This window comes from Mixophyes fleayi, chromosome 2 (genome assembly GCF_038048845.1).
Source record: "Mixophyes fleayi isolate aMixFle1 chromosome 2, aMixFle1.hap1, whole genome shotgun sequence".
In the NCBI taxonomy this organism is placed as follows: Eukaryota; Metazoa; Chordata; class Amphibia; order Anura; family Limnodynastidae; genus Mixophyes; species Mixophyes fleayi.
In genome coordinates this window covers 35,983,184-35,998,313 of record NC_134403.1, presented here as the reverse complement: position 1 = coordinate 35,998,313, position 15,130 = coordinate 35,983,184, and the positions used below count along the sequence as shown (strand labels likewise).

The 15,130-nt window shown below is 40.7% G+C and overlaps 1 protein-coding gene across 1 annotated transcript in view; it reads right to left on the bottom strand.

Annotated features, from left to right (window-relative positions):
• The window catches only part of DYNC2H1 (dynein cytoplasmic 2 heavy chain 1), a 350,876-nt gene that overhangs the window by 189,225 nt on the left and 146,521 nt on the right, over positions 1 to 15,130 (bottom strand). The window contains exons 64-67 of the mRNA XM_075198801.1: positions 13,487 to 13,596; positions 12,105 to 12,125; positions 7,809 to 7,907; positions 4,277 to 4,400 (exon numbers count right to left, since the gene is read on the bottom strand). Coding sequence (XP_075054902.1) covers positions 4,277 to 4,400; positions 7,809 to 7,907; positions 12,105 to 12,125; positions 13,487 to 13,596 — 354 coding nt within the window. The remainder of the gene's footprint in view (positions 1 to 4,276; positions 4,401 to 7,808; positions 7,908 to 12,104; positions 12,126 to 13,486; positions 13,597 to 15,130) is intronic.

The window sequence follows — 15,130 nt, the reverse complement described above, 5'->3', positions numbered from 1 at the left end:
TGAGCCTTGTAGGGATTGGAAAGGTGGAATGGGAGTAAGGCTGGCCTAGGCTAAATATTCCATTTTGAGTGTAGTTCTTATTAAAGACACTGAGGGGCAGCAGCAGTTTTCACAGGCAGAGGGGAGGAGCTAAGCGTAGAAAACGCATTCCCAGTAAAGTATGATGCATGCACCCCGCAGAGCAGTAAGACAACCAGATTCCAGATTCCAGTTTGTGGAGTGAGACCACTGTAAGGAGATAAAGGTATGAAGAACTAGATGACAGACTCCGGGTCGTGCACTATAATTTTATTTTATAATATATATATATATATAAAATGTCTGTTAATATCTTTTAAAGGTTAGAAGAAGATTCAGAAAAAAACGTCGGCATACGTTATTCTATACAGATATCATTATTTCTAGTATATAGTTGGAAAGCTGTATAAAGTATATTACAGCAGTTATGGTGCACATTCATAGAATAGTCAAACGCAAAGTACAAGTTATGATAAGAATGGTCACGCAATGATTTATCCTTCAAGACGCTGCACACAATATATGTACAGGGTTATTACCCAATTGCACACCCCCATGCAGTCATTGTTAACTCCCAAAAGACAGGCTATTTTTCAGGCCATGTACAATTGCTGTATCGCACAATGAGTACAAGCCTTGTGCATGTGACCTGTGTCAGTGTGATAGTGTATTAACACTGTGTGCAGCAGGTGACTTGGATACTGCTTTCAAAGCAAGTCATTTTTTCTATACAGTGGTGAAATACACAATGAGACGTACAATAGAGTGATACAGAGGAATAGTACCAGAAGTAGAGTAACTCTGAAGAAAACCCCTTAGTGTGTACCTTCATGTAGCAGAGGCAAAAAGTTTGTGGGCTGAGCCAGTAGATACCCAGAAGCTGTGGGGCACTAGGACCCTGTGGAACAGGACTGTGTCACAGTGTGATACAGGAGAGACTCTAGGACCCAGGAAAAACCCAGGGTCTGAAGCTGCTGAAAAGTTCCAGGATTTTTGACACAGAGACTGTTGAGAGCAAGAGCCTCGGAGAGTGAGTAATAAAGAGACATTATGAAAAGACACACGTTTTTCTGCTATGCTGTTTTGAGGAAAAGTGAGGCAAGTGTTGTTGCTGAGAGTTAGACTGCTGCAGAGGGTTGAGGTGTGTTGCTAGCCAGAGTACTGCATGTGCACAGACATCATTATAGTGGCTACAGAGAGGCTGTCACTAAAGATAAGAGCTGACAACAGTGATAGTGAAAATGGAGCTGAAAACTATCTACATAACAGGAAACAGGTCTGTGTAATCAAACTGACTGTGAATTCTCACTCATTACACAGTATATCCTACATTTTAAGAGCTGTGAGTAAATTTACAGAGACATTTGCTTAACAAGTGAAAAGCATTACCCATCCTCCTACTACTACACGCAGCATGACCCCCAGTTATACCTGGATTACAGATTTAATCACCAGTGCCCACTCTGATAGTAACCTGGTATCTGGAGCATCCTTTAACCCATCATAACCTGAATATGTTAGCTAGGAAACAGCATCAGTCCTGACTTTTCTCCTGCAAGATCAGATCAAAGCACAGTGAAACTACCAGGGCTATTACACTGCATTGTGTTATAACCGAGACAGTATCTGCTGTTTTTGATCGCTGTACTGAAGTTACAAGACTACCATTATAACTGTGTGCCCCCATTATAATAAAAGTGCCTCTTTTTCGCTTCTAACTGGCACACTTACAAAAGTCTGGCCAGTAAAAACATTCATGCTAAATAGCTCTGCTGAGGATGGACTTCTTTAAAGGCGATTCATTGACTGCAATATCATTTGCTTGTGGTGTATTGTTTGAAATGAATGTTCTTTATGATATTAGGGACTAGAACTGTATTACTGTATTCTTACACAGTATATGTGACCTCGTATATCCCAGGGTCAGAGTACTATGGCCGCAGCGCAGCACGCTGTTGAGTCTCTGGTCAAGAGATGGTTATCAAAAGGTACTCAGAGTACTGTGAATTATAGTTGTAATCAAACTGTTTACATTATAGAAGTATTGACATATAGGAATATTGTCATTGCCATTGTTATTCTGAAAGTAAAGCCTGATCATGTTGACCATAGCAACAGCCAAGTTAAATGCACTATAAAGTACAGTAACTGACTTCTATGAGCTCAGGCCTGTGGACACTGTATTCAGATTTTACTTGTTGTTAATCATACTTTGTCCAGAAATATTTTAGGGACGTATTGTTCCTGCATAATAAACCTGACGTCACTTCATTCATTTTGTGTCCTACTTGTATTGGGGACTCGGGGGTTCTCTGTCCCACTGCCGACTGCCGTGTCTGAAAGAAAAGCATTCAGAAACAAGGTTCGATCCTCTCAACACGCGCCTCTAGGGGTGTCACATGTAGGAAAGGCACTTAGGAATTAGTGACATCACTGAGACATGCGGCACAAATTCCGAATAGACTGATAGGCTGCATTTTGTAGAATGCACCTCATTTTAGCTACCTGCAATAAGCATTTTATAAAGGGGGGGATTTAAATATCTGCAAGGTGCCGCTGCACAAATTGCCGGCCAATTCGGTAACAAATCTTCGCTCCTTATTCTCCTCGCACCTCTATGGGACATGCGGGAAAATGAATGGAGATTTGACAAATAACACATTTAGGCGATGTGTCTCTGCGGACGGTTCCGGAGACACATCATGGAACCTTGTGGCTAATTGAATTTTTCCCCCATGTGTCTGTATTTCAGGCATAACAAGATAGACGATAAGCTTGAGTGTCTGAAAGGTTCTTTCGGTAGGTGTAACAATATGTGGTTTTAAAATATTGCCTCACTGTCATAGCAGCTGTCCATCAAGCCTATTTAAGGCACATTTGGGTGTGGCTTACAGGCCACCCCTTGCTAGATGTAAACCCCTATACCTGGGAGGTGAGTGCATTTGATTTTAACTGCATTTTAATGGTATTTAAAGCATATAGGTCAGTGTAGGACCTGCATATAATGAGGTGCCCTTGACGCTGGGATGCAGGCTTAAATGTTTTGATCAAAATATAAACTAATACCTCACGTTTTCATTTTGCCAGACACACACAGATATGCAGTGTAAAGGATAAGATTATTGCCAAGCAGCTGGTACCATATATAATATGGGATATACTGAGCACGGGCTTATTGCCAAGCAGCTGGAACCATATATTATATGGGATATACAGAGCGCGGGCTTGTTTTTTTTCTCTGGTTTTGCAACAATATCAGTGTTCCTTAACAATAAGATTAAAAGCAATAAAGGTCCACAGTGCAAGCTCTCACAGGGAGGGCCCTGTTCTCCTACTGTCTATGTCCCACCTACTTGTCTTCCTTGTTGGCACCTTCACAATCATGTTTCTTTATGCTTTATTTTGTATCATCTCTGTGTAATCTTATGTTTTACATATATCTTTTATAATGTTGTATGTATGTCCAGGCCCGGCGCTCCCATTAGGCAAGGTTAGGCACTTGCCTAGGGCGCCGGGCTCTGGAGGGCGACACAGATTAAAAATGTCTTTAAAACTGTGCGGCGACCGCTGACCATACCTTTCACGGCCGCCGCACAGCTTCAGATACATCCACAGGGAGGGGGGAAGGGACTATTGATCATCATCACCACCGCCGCCTCTCTGCTCCATCTCCTCCCCTCCACTTACTGACTGACTGTTGGGCGTGACATCATCATCACGGCCCGACAGTGTCAATGAGTGGAGGGGAGCAGAGAGGAGGCAAGTTAAGGTAAGAAAAGTCGGGGGGGGCGCCAATTTTGAAAATGGGGCGGGGGGCGCCAATTTTGAAAATGTGCCTAGGGCGCCAAGGACCCTAGCACCGGCCCTGTGTATGTCCGGTGCTTTGGAACCTGTGGCGCCTTATAAACTACAATGATGATGATGATGATGGATTATGATAGCTTTATAACAACTTTGGAAGAATTATTTTTGGTATCAGCCACAATATATGTCACTGGAATGGGACATACAACCCCACATACAAAAACAATGGCAACAAATAAAAAAGAATTGAAAGAACATAGTTATTGCAGTCTTTAAAATATATTGATCCAGACACAGAATCTTGGAAACCAAAAAGATAGATGTTGAGTTCCTAAGTACACACTTGTAGCCATTAATCAAAAACTTCCCAGTGACAGTTTTTCAATTCAAACTATTTATCAGTAATGGGGTATAGAAAGTGACAGAAAGCGATCTCCTATTGCAGCTGACTTACCCTGAGCAATAAGATCTTTTCTGAGTAATGGATACAGCACCGGCTCCACTCCATCCATCTCCTGGATAATAAGTGTCTTGCCGAAGCGGACGGCTAGCTCAAGAGCTGTAATGAAGTTTGCATCCTGCGTTTACATAAAACACAACATTGTGAGTTCCAGCTTACTGACCTGGCAACAGACAGTAAATTGCCGATAGGCATGAATAAAACAGCAAAAGCTGCTGACAGAGGGAAACATCTTCAAAAACATACTGTATATGATAAGCATTTACATTCTTTAGAATATCAAATGAAAGTATATAAATAAGGTGCTCTTAAGAGATGGGTGTGATGAGGTTTTTGAAAGCAACAAAATAAATTAAAGGATTACTCAACATAAAAAAAATTGTTTCTAATACCCCAACCCCACCACACCATGGATTTCTGCAGTTCAGGAGTCAGTTTTCACACAGGTGCTGACTGGAGAAAGCAGAGGCTCTGTTTAGTTAGCGCCTGAGTTAGCAACTGACACAACATGGTTGAAACGTCTCTTTTGGTTGTCAACAGTGGCACAAGAAAAGAAGAGTTGAGGCGATGGGACAGGTCTGCCCTGAAAAGCTTGGGTCTAAGCCAAGAATCCCGTTATGCTAGGTGTTAGTATAAAACACATTTTAGGTGGCTTTATTCTCATTTTAAAACTAGTAGATTTCAATTCTTAACAATGTCCGTTTGCGCTCAGTTCCAGGTACTATAGTACCCAATTTTCACATATTTTCCTGCTCTCTTCTATAGGGTGCGAAGAAAAATCTGTGATGTTACATCGCTGCAGAGTGGAACAGAGCATTGGGTGCCCAGTGGGAAGAAGTAGATTACTTCTGTAACCCCAATACAGGATGCCTTCTGTAAAATCTCTTGAGCAGTCTATACCACGTAGGGTTATTTAGTATAGCCCCGCCTTCACTCTGATTGGTGGACCGCGCTTCCTCCTTCACTTTGATTGGAGCTGAAGGCTGACAAATAGGCAGAGGTTGCAGTTTGTTGAAATGGAAAGGGGGTGGTTATTCGATTGCCCCAATCGCCCACCTCCAGGTCCGGCACAGCACCAGCGCTCTCTCCAGGGGGTGAATTTATCAAGCTGCAGGTTTATAAAGTGGAGATGTTGTCTATAGCAACCAATCAGATTCTAGCTGTCATTTTGTAGAATAACTAGAATCTGATTGGTTGCTATAGGCAACATCTATACTTTTTCAAACCCACAAGCTTGATAAATTTACCCCCTGGAGTCCAAGGCCTTCCTGGTAACTGTGGGGTCAGTGCCAGTGGAGGTTAAAACCCAACCTGATTGCTGGGTACTTAGGGTGAGAGCTTCTGAAGGTGGGCAACCACCAAGTGTTTTACCATCTCTCCAACTATTCTTCCAATGGCTGTCACTGTCCTGCTGCTTTCGATCAAAGATATTTAATGTTACTTTGGCAGAACATGCAATATCACAAGTTACCTAATAATGTTTCTGTGAACAATCCATGGGAATGTGCAGAGAAACAAGGATTACTGTGCAGAACTAATTTCTACAGGCTTCGCTGAACATTGATAGAAATAGAATTAAAATATCTGTTTCTTCGGTGATCTAAGGACATTCACAAACTTATCCAGCAAGAAAGTGTTTTCTTTAAATCTGTTACAATCAAACCATAAATACGACACAGCCAGATCCATTGCTCTGTTATTGGAAAGACATCAGGAATTGTTATTTTGTTTGTTGTTTATCTCAACAGTATAATTATCATTTTAATTTTCCGCTCGCATTGGCAGCTTTCATGTTGCCTTTTAGATGTGTTTCGGTTACAGTTTTTCTGTTAAAAGCTAGGTGAAAAAAATTAATTTATGCTAATAATTGTTGCATAACATATAGGTAAGGGTATATTCTACTTAGTCATTCAATAAGATAAAATTCCTGCAGAAGATTTGGGATAAAATACAATTGGGATCCTTTACAAACCAGATATATTATAAATAAAACTAGACCAAAACAGGGGTGTGAGACACGTTTTTTTTAAAACACAATTCAACTTATGTTACTGTATAAGTGATTGCCCCTGTTATGCTTCATCACTGTCCATATGATCAGAAACTTTGCATGACATTTTGCAGATTTTTGGGCCCTGTCCATAATATGTTTGCAAAAGTAAAAGCCTTCTTGTTGGACGGCCAACTAGCTGAATTTTACACATCCTCTCAATCATTTGAACGTTTGTCTCCAATACATCTTTTTTAGTTATGCCATATAGTACTTTGACAGGAAGGGGAGTAGGGGGCTATATTTGAAACATTTAGTCTTTAATGACACTGAGTTAAGTGGGTCTGTTGATGCGATTACAGTCAGGCCCGGCGCTCCCATTAGGCAAGGTTAGGCACTTGCCTAGGGCGCCGGGCTCTGGAGGGCGCCACAGAACTGGAAATTAATTTTAAAACTGTGCGGCGACCGCTGACCATACCTGTCACGGCCGCCGCACAGCATTTAGATGCACAGGGGAGGGGGGAAGAGGCTTTTGCTCACCACTGCCGCCTCTCTGCTCCGTCTCCTCCCCTCCACTTACTAGTGTCAGTGAGTGGAGGGGAGGAGACGGAGCAGAGAGGCGGCGGTGGTGAGACAAGGTAAGAAAAGACGGGGTGAGGAGGGCGCCGATTTTTTTTTGGGGGGGGGGGGGGGGGAGAGGGCGCCGATTTTTGCGGGGGGGGAGAGGGCGCCGATTTTTCCTAAGGCGCCATGGACCCTAGCACCGGCCCTGATTACAGTATAAAATACACATGGATGGAGAATGAGATGTCCCATTGAGATTATAAGATTAATGCAGATAACCATCACTTATGTGGTCCCGTAAAATTTGGATAGATAAAAATGCTAAGTTTCTGTATTTCTACATTATGGTGTCTATTTTGCTCTTTGCATTAAATACCCCATTTCACATATAGAGCTCATATGGACTAAAAGGTTGTTCATCCAGCATCCACACAATTTTGACGTGCTAATCGGTGTAGGACTGTAGAAATAATAGCAATCACAGAAAACTAAGAACAAAAATAAATAAATCACAAAATGAAAAAAAAAAAGCCCAGCTTGACCTCTACGAACATTGGGCCGGAGAAATGAAGGAGAGCAAAGCAAAAATAAGGAGTAACTTTGCACCTTAGCAAAACCATGTTGCATTGGAGGGGGAGGTAGATGTAAAATGTGGGGACAGATTTATAGTTGGGGTAGAGCATGTCCTAGATCAACTTTAAATTTCAATGTAAAAATAAAGCTATCAATTATCTGTGAAAAGTCAGCCAGTATTACTTGCCTTACATGCAAAATAATAAACTAGTTTGCACCCCTTGCATGATAACATGGTTTGTCCAGGATCAGATTTAGTTCTTTTTTTGCCCTGCTCTCCTTAATGACTCAGGCTCATTGTGTTTTTCAGGTTTAATAACTGGCCTCCAGTGTCAGCATATCATCCCTAAATCACAATTACAAAATCCAAGCACATGAACCAGAAATATCCAGAATTACCTGTTGATTAATAACCTCCAGACGAGACTCCTTTAAATGTGTTTTCAGCCATTCTGTTGCTTGGGAAGATGGATCAATTAAAAATGGACATACTTGGCTCTAGATGATAAAAAAAAATAGAATTGCAATTATCTATATAAAGAGCCTTCATGTATCATATATTATTGGGTATACACATGGTTGAGAGATAAACTAATGTAACAAAGTAAATTGAAAAACACTGAAATAAAACCTGCTACAATTAAATGAACAAAGGATACAATTGCTGTTCCCTACCAATGACTTGCAGGGTACTCTACCGCCATCGCCACTAAAGTGTTAAATAAATCCTCTAGTACTTATTTTAATAAGAAATTCTAAAGACTGTTGTCAGGGAAACTCAGATTATCTCCATCCACGGGGATGATGCTGTAACGAGCCGCAGTGGTGCCTTCAGCCACAGCGACTTGCTTTTGGACTTGCTTTTGGAGCCTGGCCTCCATGATGAACTGGACGTCACTTCCGGATTTCGCCTGGCCGTCACCTAGGCTACGGCCAGGACGCCCTGTTGTTAAGACACCGCGTCTCGGCTTAAGGGACAACCCAGAGTGTGCACACAGAAGTAAAATGAATTAACAGCCTCCTGAGGCTGATTTCTGCTGCTGTGCCCTCCTGTTCTCATTGGCCCTTCTAGGTATATAGGCAGGAAGAGCTTAGCCTCCCTGCCGGTTATAGCTTTTGTTTCCTCACTTGCTGACCTGCTCCTTGTGAATCTTTGCCTGTAATTCTGATTGATACCTGTTGTGACCCCTGCCTATTTACCGGATTCTGCTCGTTTGCCTGTTGCCCTGATCTCTGCTTGTTTACTGGAATCTGCTTGTTGGCCTGTTGCACAGACATCTGCCTGTTTATAGGATTCTGCTCGTTGCCCAGCACTCTGCCGGCTTACCGGATTCTGCTCGTTGGCCTGTTGCCCAGACCACTGTCTGTTTACAGGATTCTGCTCGTTTGCCTGTTGCCCTGACTTCAGCCTGTTTACCGGATCACAGTTAGTCTCCTGATTCCTTTTGGCCTCCTGAACTTCAGTATCTTCTCCTAACTATTAAGCTACGGTTTCTGTGCTAAAGATCCCACAATGCTAAGTTTAAGACCTGGGGGCATCCAAGTACCTGTGAGCGTAACTAGCTCTACGGCAAAGGCGGCTGCTAAAGGTGAAGACCTCTTCTATCTGTTGTGGGGATTCATGCCAGTACCGCCAGCCATAACAGATGCCACCTACATGATCTCCAGCTCTCACTGTCATTATACTGTGCTCAGACATTGTCCTCTACCAGTCACTGCATTCACTAGACACAACCAGTCATGGCCGTATTGTGCGTGAGAACGGTGAAAAGCTAAAAGCTGTTTAGAGGTAATTGAGAAAACACAGCTATAGGCCACCATTTTTATTACTGTATACTAAATACATTAAAGTGATCCTGTCACTAAGACAGGACATTTGCAAAAATACCCCATGCAGCACATAGGCTGTTTTATGACACTGTGATCATCCTATCATTAAGCAAATGTGTCTGTTTGTATGACAAGTACGTGCATCTTATGTGTCTGCAGTGATGAAGCGAGTTGAATTTGTGTGTTCCTAACTGAAGGCAGGCTGGGCACACCAGAGTGTCCAGGAAGGGCCTTTACTAAGGTGCCGTCGTACACTTCCAATGGACGGGTTTTATTTTCACCATCTGGGTGAGTTTGATGCAGAAAAAAAGCATATATATGAACACGAATACACATGTAAGGAAAAGAGTCACATGCAATACAGACATTCCTGATGTTCAATGACTCTTAGGATGTAAGAGGTTGAAACAAGCAGTATCTTAGGAGGAAAATATAAGTTTGATGATAGAAGAGTCAGAAAGTGGCAGTAGACTTTTCCACCAGGCGCAGACAGCTTTTATGGGGGCAGTTCTTAGATGCAGAATGGGGGGAGCACCTAGGTGTGTATCCGCTACCTGGATACATAGGTGCATTAAGCAGGATGAAGAGTGCTGCACGTGTCCACATTTCGTACAAAGACGTTTAGTGGCACATTTTATGTAACAAAAAGATAAATATTTACTTGATCTGAAAATCAACACCAAGCAAAGTATTTTATACAGTATCTATCAGATGCAGCTCAAATCAACGAGTAATGCACCCTCCCCTTTTCAATAATTTATCTATGGTCTTAGAATCAATAAAACAATAAATTGATTACATTCTGCAACACAAATAAAATATTGTAAATGACTAAGTGTTCCCTTTACCAGAATCTACTTAGTGTTTAAGTGCCTTAATATGTGACATTATCCAGTGGTTTATGTCAAACCTATTAATATTTTCACATAATTTAGGTATGGTGTCTTGAAAAGTTTACACACTAGAATTCAATACACAAAATACTGTAAAGTGGAACTAAATCTAAACATAAAACTATGTATTTGCAATCTCTAAGTAGCAAGTATCTCTGAACGCATGTGAAGGCATAAATCTCTATCACAATGTCTTTAGGCTGCCAATGATGATCTCTCCCAATGTGGGACTACTCCAAGAGCGATCAAACTGGTCAGTGCCTGAGGTGGCAACTAGAACAGCTCCCTGCCCAAAATGTGTTGTTTGCAAAGAAAAAATAATAAAAATGATGACTAAAAGTAAACTGGTCCCTTCTTACTACATATCTAATAAAATAACTTCTTTTAGTACATTATAAACTGAAAGACACATTTATCATCACTTTATTAAGTATTAGAATTATGGCACCATGGCAACAAATGTATAAAATGCCAGCAAGAAATCCCTAACATATTGCTGCCCCTTAAGGCCACTTTTGGACAACCAATCCTTAATCAATTATTCCCTGCACCACCAGGATCACCCCATATTACCTCAATCGGAGCCAGCTCACTCTGTACCTCGCTCAATACTGCAGAGAATACAAGCATAGTACACACTGTGTATAGCTCTATGGAAGTGCTGGAAGGACTGAAACATCCCAGCAGCGGGAGTCACCTCTCTGCTTTAGGTAATGTGAGACCCCCTTACTTCCTATATATGGTCGGCAAAACTGATTAACAAGGGTTGTCTTAAGTGGACAATCTGTCTGACACAACTAACTTATTATCGAGAAGACATTTGTGGTAATGTATGCCATGGTTGGCCATTCAGGGTAATGTATGCTGTAGTTGGCCATTCGTAGTAATGTGCAATGGTTGGCCATTCGTGGTAATGTATGCCGTGGTTGGCCATTCAGGGTAATGTATGCTGTAGTTGGCCATGCGTAGTAATGTGCAATGGTTGGCCATTCGTGGTAATGTATGCCGTGGTTGGCCTATTGTGGTAATGTGCAGTGTTTGCAGAGAACAAAGAAAAACTCTCGAGCTCCTTGACTTTCACACTGGTAAAATAGGTTTTTTGGGGCTTTTTTCAAACACATTTGTATTATATATTTTTGCATTCAGGCAGTTTATTATTTCAAGTTAGTGAAGTTTCACAGATTATGGCCTAATTCTGTGAGCGGCTCCTGAACGATTGCAGTAAGCTGATCTGACACTGATGATAAGGGAGAAACAGATGACGACGCAGTTCCCCAGGTTACATAATATAGCACCACTTATTTTTGGGCTGACATTCACATTAACGCAGCTCCATATTCCCACTGAAAGAAAAAAAGCTCACCACAAACCTAAAAGGCAATATATTATAAATGAACACGGTACCAGAAGGTTTACTGAAAAATAATAAAATAATAGAACACAAGAAAGTAAAATACACTTAGATTAGCAATAGGACCCCACCATAGATCACGGCTACAACTGGTATGATTTGCACGAGCCTGCCATGCCAACTTGTTCACTCTAAAGCAATTTTGTACTTCTTAATAATATACTGTAGCCATTTGGTTTTATAGATTGTATATACAAATGTATGGTAAAGTGGAATAACTGATAGCTATGCAATTTTCCAGTATGTGATTGCTTATTGAAGAGTAACGGACTATCCAGCGTAGCAAGAAATCTGTCTGGTCTGGTCTTAACATATGGCTTCAGGAGAAGATGGCATTTCTCCTCGAACATTACAAGCTAGCGAGAGAGCAAAAGACCTAAATAAGCAATCACACACTCTACAAGTCAAATACTCTGAGCCAGGCGGGGGAGCACTGGTGCAAATCATTTATATACGTTATTAGCACTAATTCTACAACCAGATTTCAAGACAGGAAAAGAAGATAAATAGTGAGTCCCACAGATGATGAAGCTGAACGCTAAACTGTTTGTTTTTTCTTACCGAACTTTTCAAAGAACAGATCTAATGCAGCAAAGACAATGAAGAAACCAGAAAATAAAATAGTGTAATGGTCAATATAAAAACAAATAAATATTCACATTAAATAAAATCAAATACATTTGTGAATAAAAATCTGTGAACATATGTATTAAATTATATTTTAGCGGCGATATGAAATGCAATATAAACTCATCATATGTACAGCAATAAGGAATATGCCTACAGTTTTATAAATACTGAATAAGAATATTGCTTGACTTACTGGCATGTAAACTTTTATTTTATTGTAAACTAAAACTGGCATAATAAACCCATTAGGGTCCTATAGTAAATTCTAACAGTACCTGGATCTGAACACTGTCCTCTTCAGGGAGCAAAATGACTGCATCCCTGTGTATGGCCGCCACTGCTCCGTCATCTGCCCAAGCTAACGTCAGACACAAGACGCTGCAGTGGTGACCAGGTGTAAGTAGGATGATCTTCAGATATAGCTGGATACAGATATACACACAAACATATACATACATGCACACATATATATATATATATATATATATATATATATATATATATATATATATATATATATATATATATATATATACACACACACATGCACGTATATATAACCTACATAGTTATACAAAATATAGTAAAAGGTGGGAGAGGACCTGACTTGTGCAGTACAGATGTGTTTTGCAAGTCATGAACCCCTGACTGCATGGCCGGCCTTAGAAGACCCAATAAACAATAGCCAGGAAATACTATGGCAAACCGAACAATAACACACTTATAAGGAGATACATAAATGAAAAGGAAAAAAAATATCCCAGGGATCTGGGATGTTTAGGTTTAGCACCAGGGCGTAAATGTATCAAGCTGAGAGTTTACCGGCGGGTTTGAAAAACCAATCAGATTCTAAATATCATTTATTTAGTGCATTCTACAAAATGATAGCTAGAATCTGATTGGTTGCTATAGGCAACATCTCCACTTTTCAAACCCGATGGAAAACTCTCAGCTTGATACATTTACCCCCAGAGTTGTATGGGGGTAAATGTCTGACATTTCTGTAACTAATAGTGTTATATTATGACTTCAAAATAGGGCAATTATAATTGTGAGTAAACTGTCTGCAACATTTTCATGAAAAAAAGAACAGACTTTTGCCCTCTATATAAAAAATATAACACTCTTCATACATGCATGCATGAGATGTATATCTACACCAATAAATAGTATATATGTCATATGCTCATGTTAATGGTACAATAAATGTAAATCCAGACTTAATCACGTTCCATCTGCTTTCCATTAACGATACGGGAGTGTAACAATCAATAAATAAAGACATAAGACGGCATTGAGAGACTGGAGCCTACCTGCAGAATGACCAGAGCATTTTCTATTGACAACTCGTCAGAGGGCAGCCCTTCACTTTTCCAAATGAGCTGCTCGCTTTCCGTAGACAAAAATCTCTTTAAATCAAATGCTAGGAAAGTAGGAAAATCAATGTGTGTTACTTTTCTTCTGCAGCTAATGAGCTGGAAGCAGAGAACAAAATAAATGAAGTGCACTGCATCTTGTTGTGCATAGACAACTAATCCCAATCATTCCTCATTATAGGCATAAACACTGTTTATAGTAGATAATTTGTATTTGTTAATGCAGTGTAAATCACACACAACACATGGAGCACTTCCATAGCCTGAATGTACAACTAACTACTGTTTATTAAGCTATTAAGTGAAGATTCTGCCCTTGCAAATGCTTATCTATCAGTAGTAACCTGGCACTTGCAATGTGCAAAATGTAGCATCTATCTGACATATTATACAAGTTTGAAGTATAAACTTAATTTCATATATATATATATACACAAGTTAACCAGTGCATGATACTCATGCATTCTAGTCAAATCAAGCTACTTAAGGTGTTAAAAAGGTTCTTGTCATGCATTTGGGCCTAGCCCAGGCCTCCTCAGGGGAAGAGCGTTACTTCCCGACGTAAGCGCCCTTTTTTAACGTGGTTTTGTCCACATGTCACCACCTCATCATTCTTCTCCATCACCTCATCCTTCATCTTTATCGCCACATCTATCCAGATGTCTATCCAGACACAGGGATCTCTCTCAGCGGTCCTGAGTATCACACTCCTCTCTCCCTGTCACCCCTGGCAACCACCAACCACTCCCCACTGTCACCCCCGGCAACCACCAACCACTCCCCACTGTCACCCCCGGCAACCACCAACCACTCCCAACTGTCACTTCTCCTTCAAGAAATATATATATATATTTTTAAAATCTTTATAAACACTTTTAACAATTAACAAATTAAATTAACAAATTAAAAACATCTTAGTATACCAAATTTCAGCCCTTTCTGATTTTTTTTTCCACACACACTAAGAATTTAGTAGGTCAGTGTATAACTCCGCCCAGCAGGTGGCGCTGCAGCTTGGTTTTATTTTTTCCACACACACAGACAGACTAACACACGCCACTAGGCATTTATATTATAGATAGGTGTTGCCCATAGCAACCAATCAGATTCTAGCTATCATCTATCTAAAACATTGCAAAGGGCAACACCATCAATTTTCCTTTTTAGAAGGTATAATACATCTACGCCTAAAATCTGTGGCTCCCTTTTCACAGCTATTCCCCTCCTCACATCATGACACTGCCCCTCTCACATGCAGCCCTGTCCTCAATTAGCCACTTATGCGGATGGGTCCAACAAGGTCGGCATCTGCATCTGTTTGCCTAATAAACTCTAGACAGACCAGATATATAGTAGATGAAGATTCAATAGATTAAAATGCTCTCACCCTAGTTAAACACACGTCTCCATAAATTAAGGGAGGTGTTCCTATTCAGGTTTGCTTGCCTGAACAATACAAAGACCCTGGGTGAAATTCCAGAAAGTTGGAAAGACAAGGGGCAGCGCGGTGGCTTAGTGGTTATCACTTCTGCTTCACAGCGACTCATCTGTGTGGAGTTTGTATGTTCTCCCCGTGTTTGG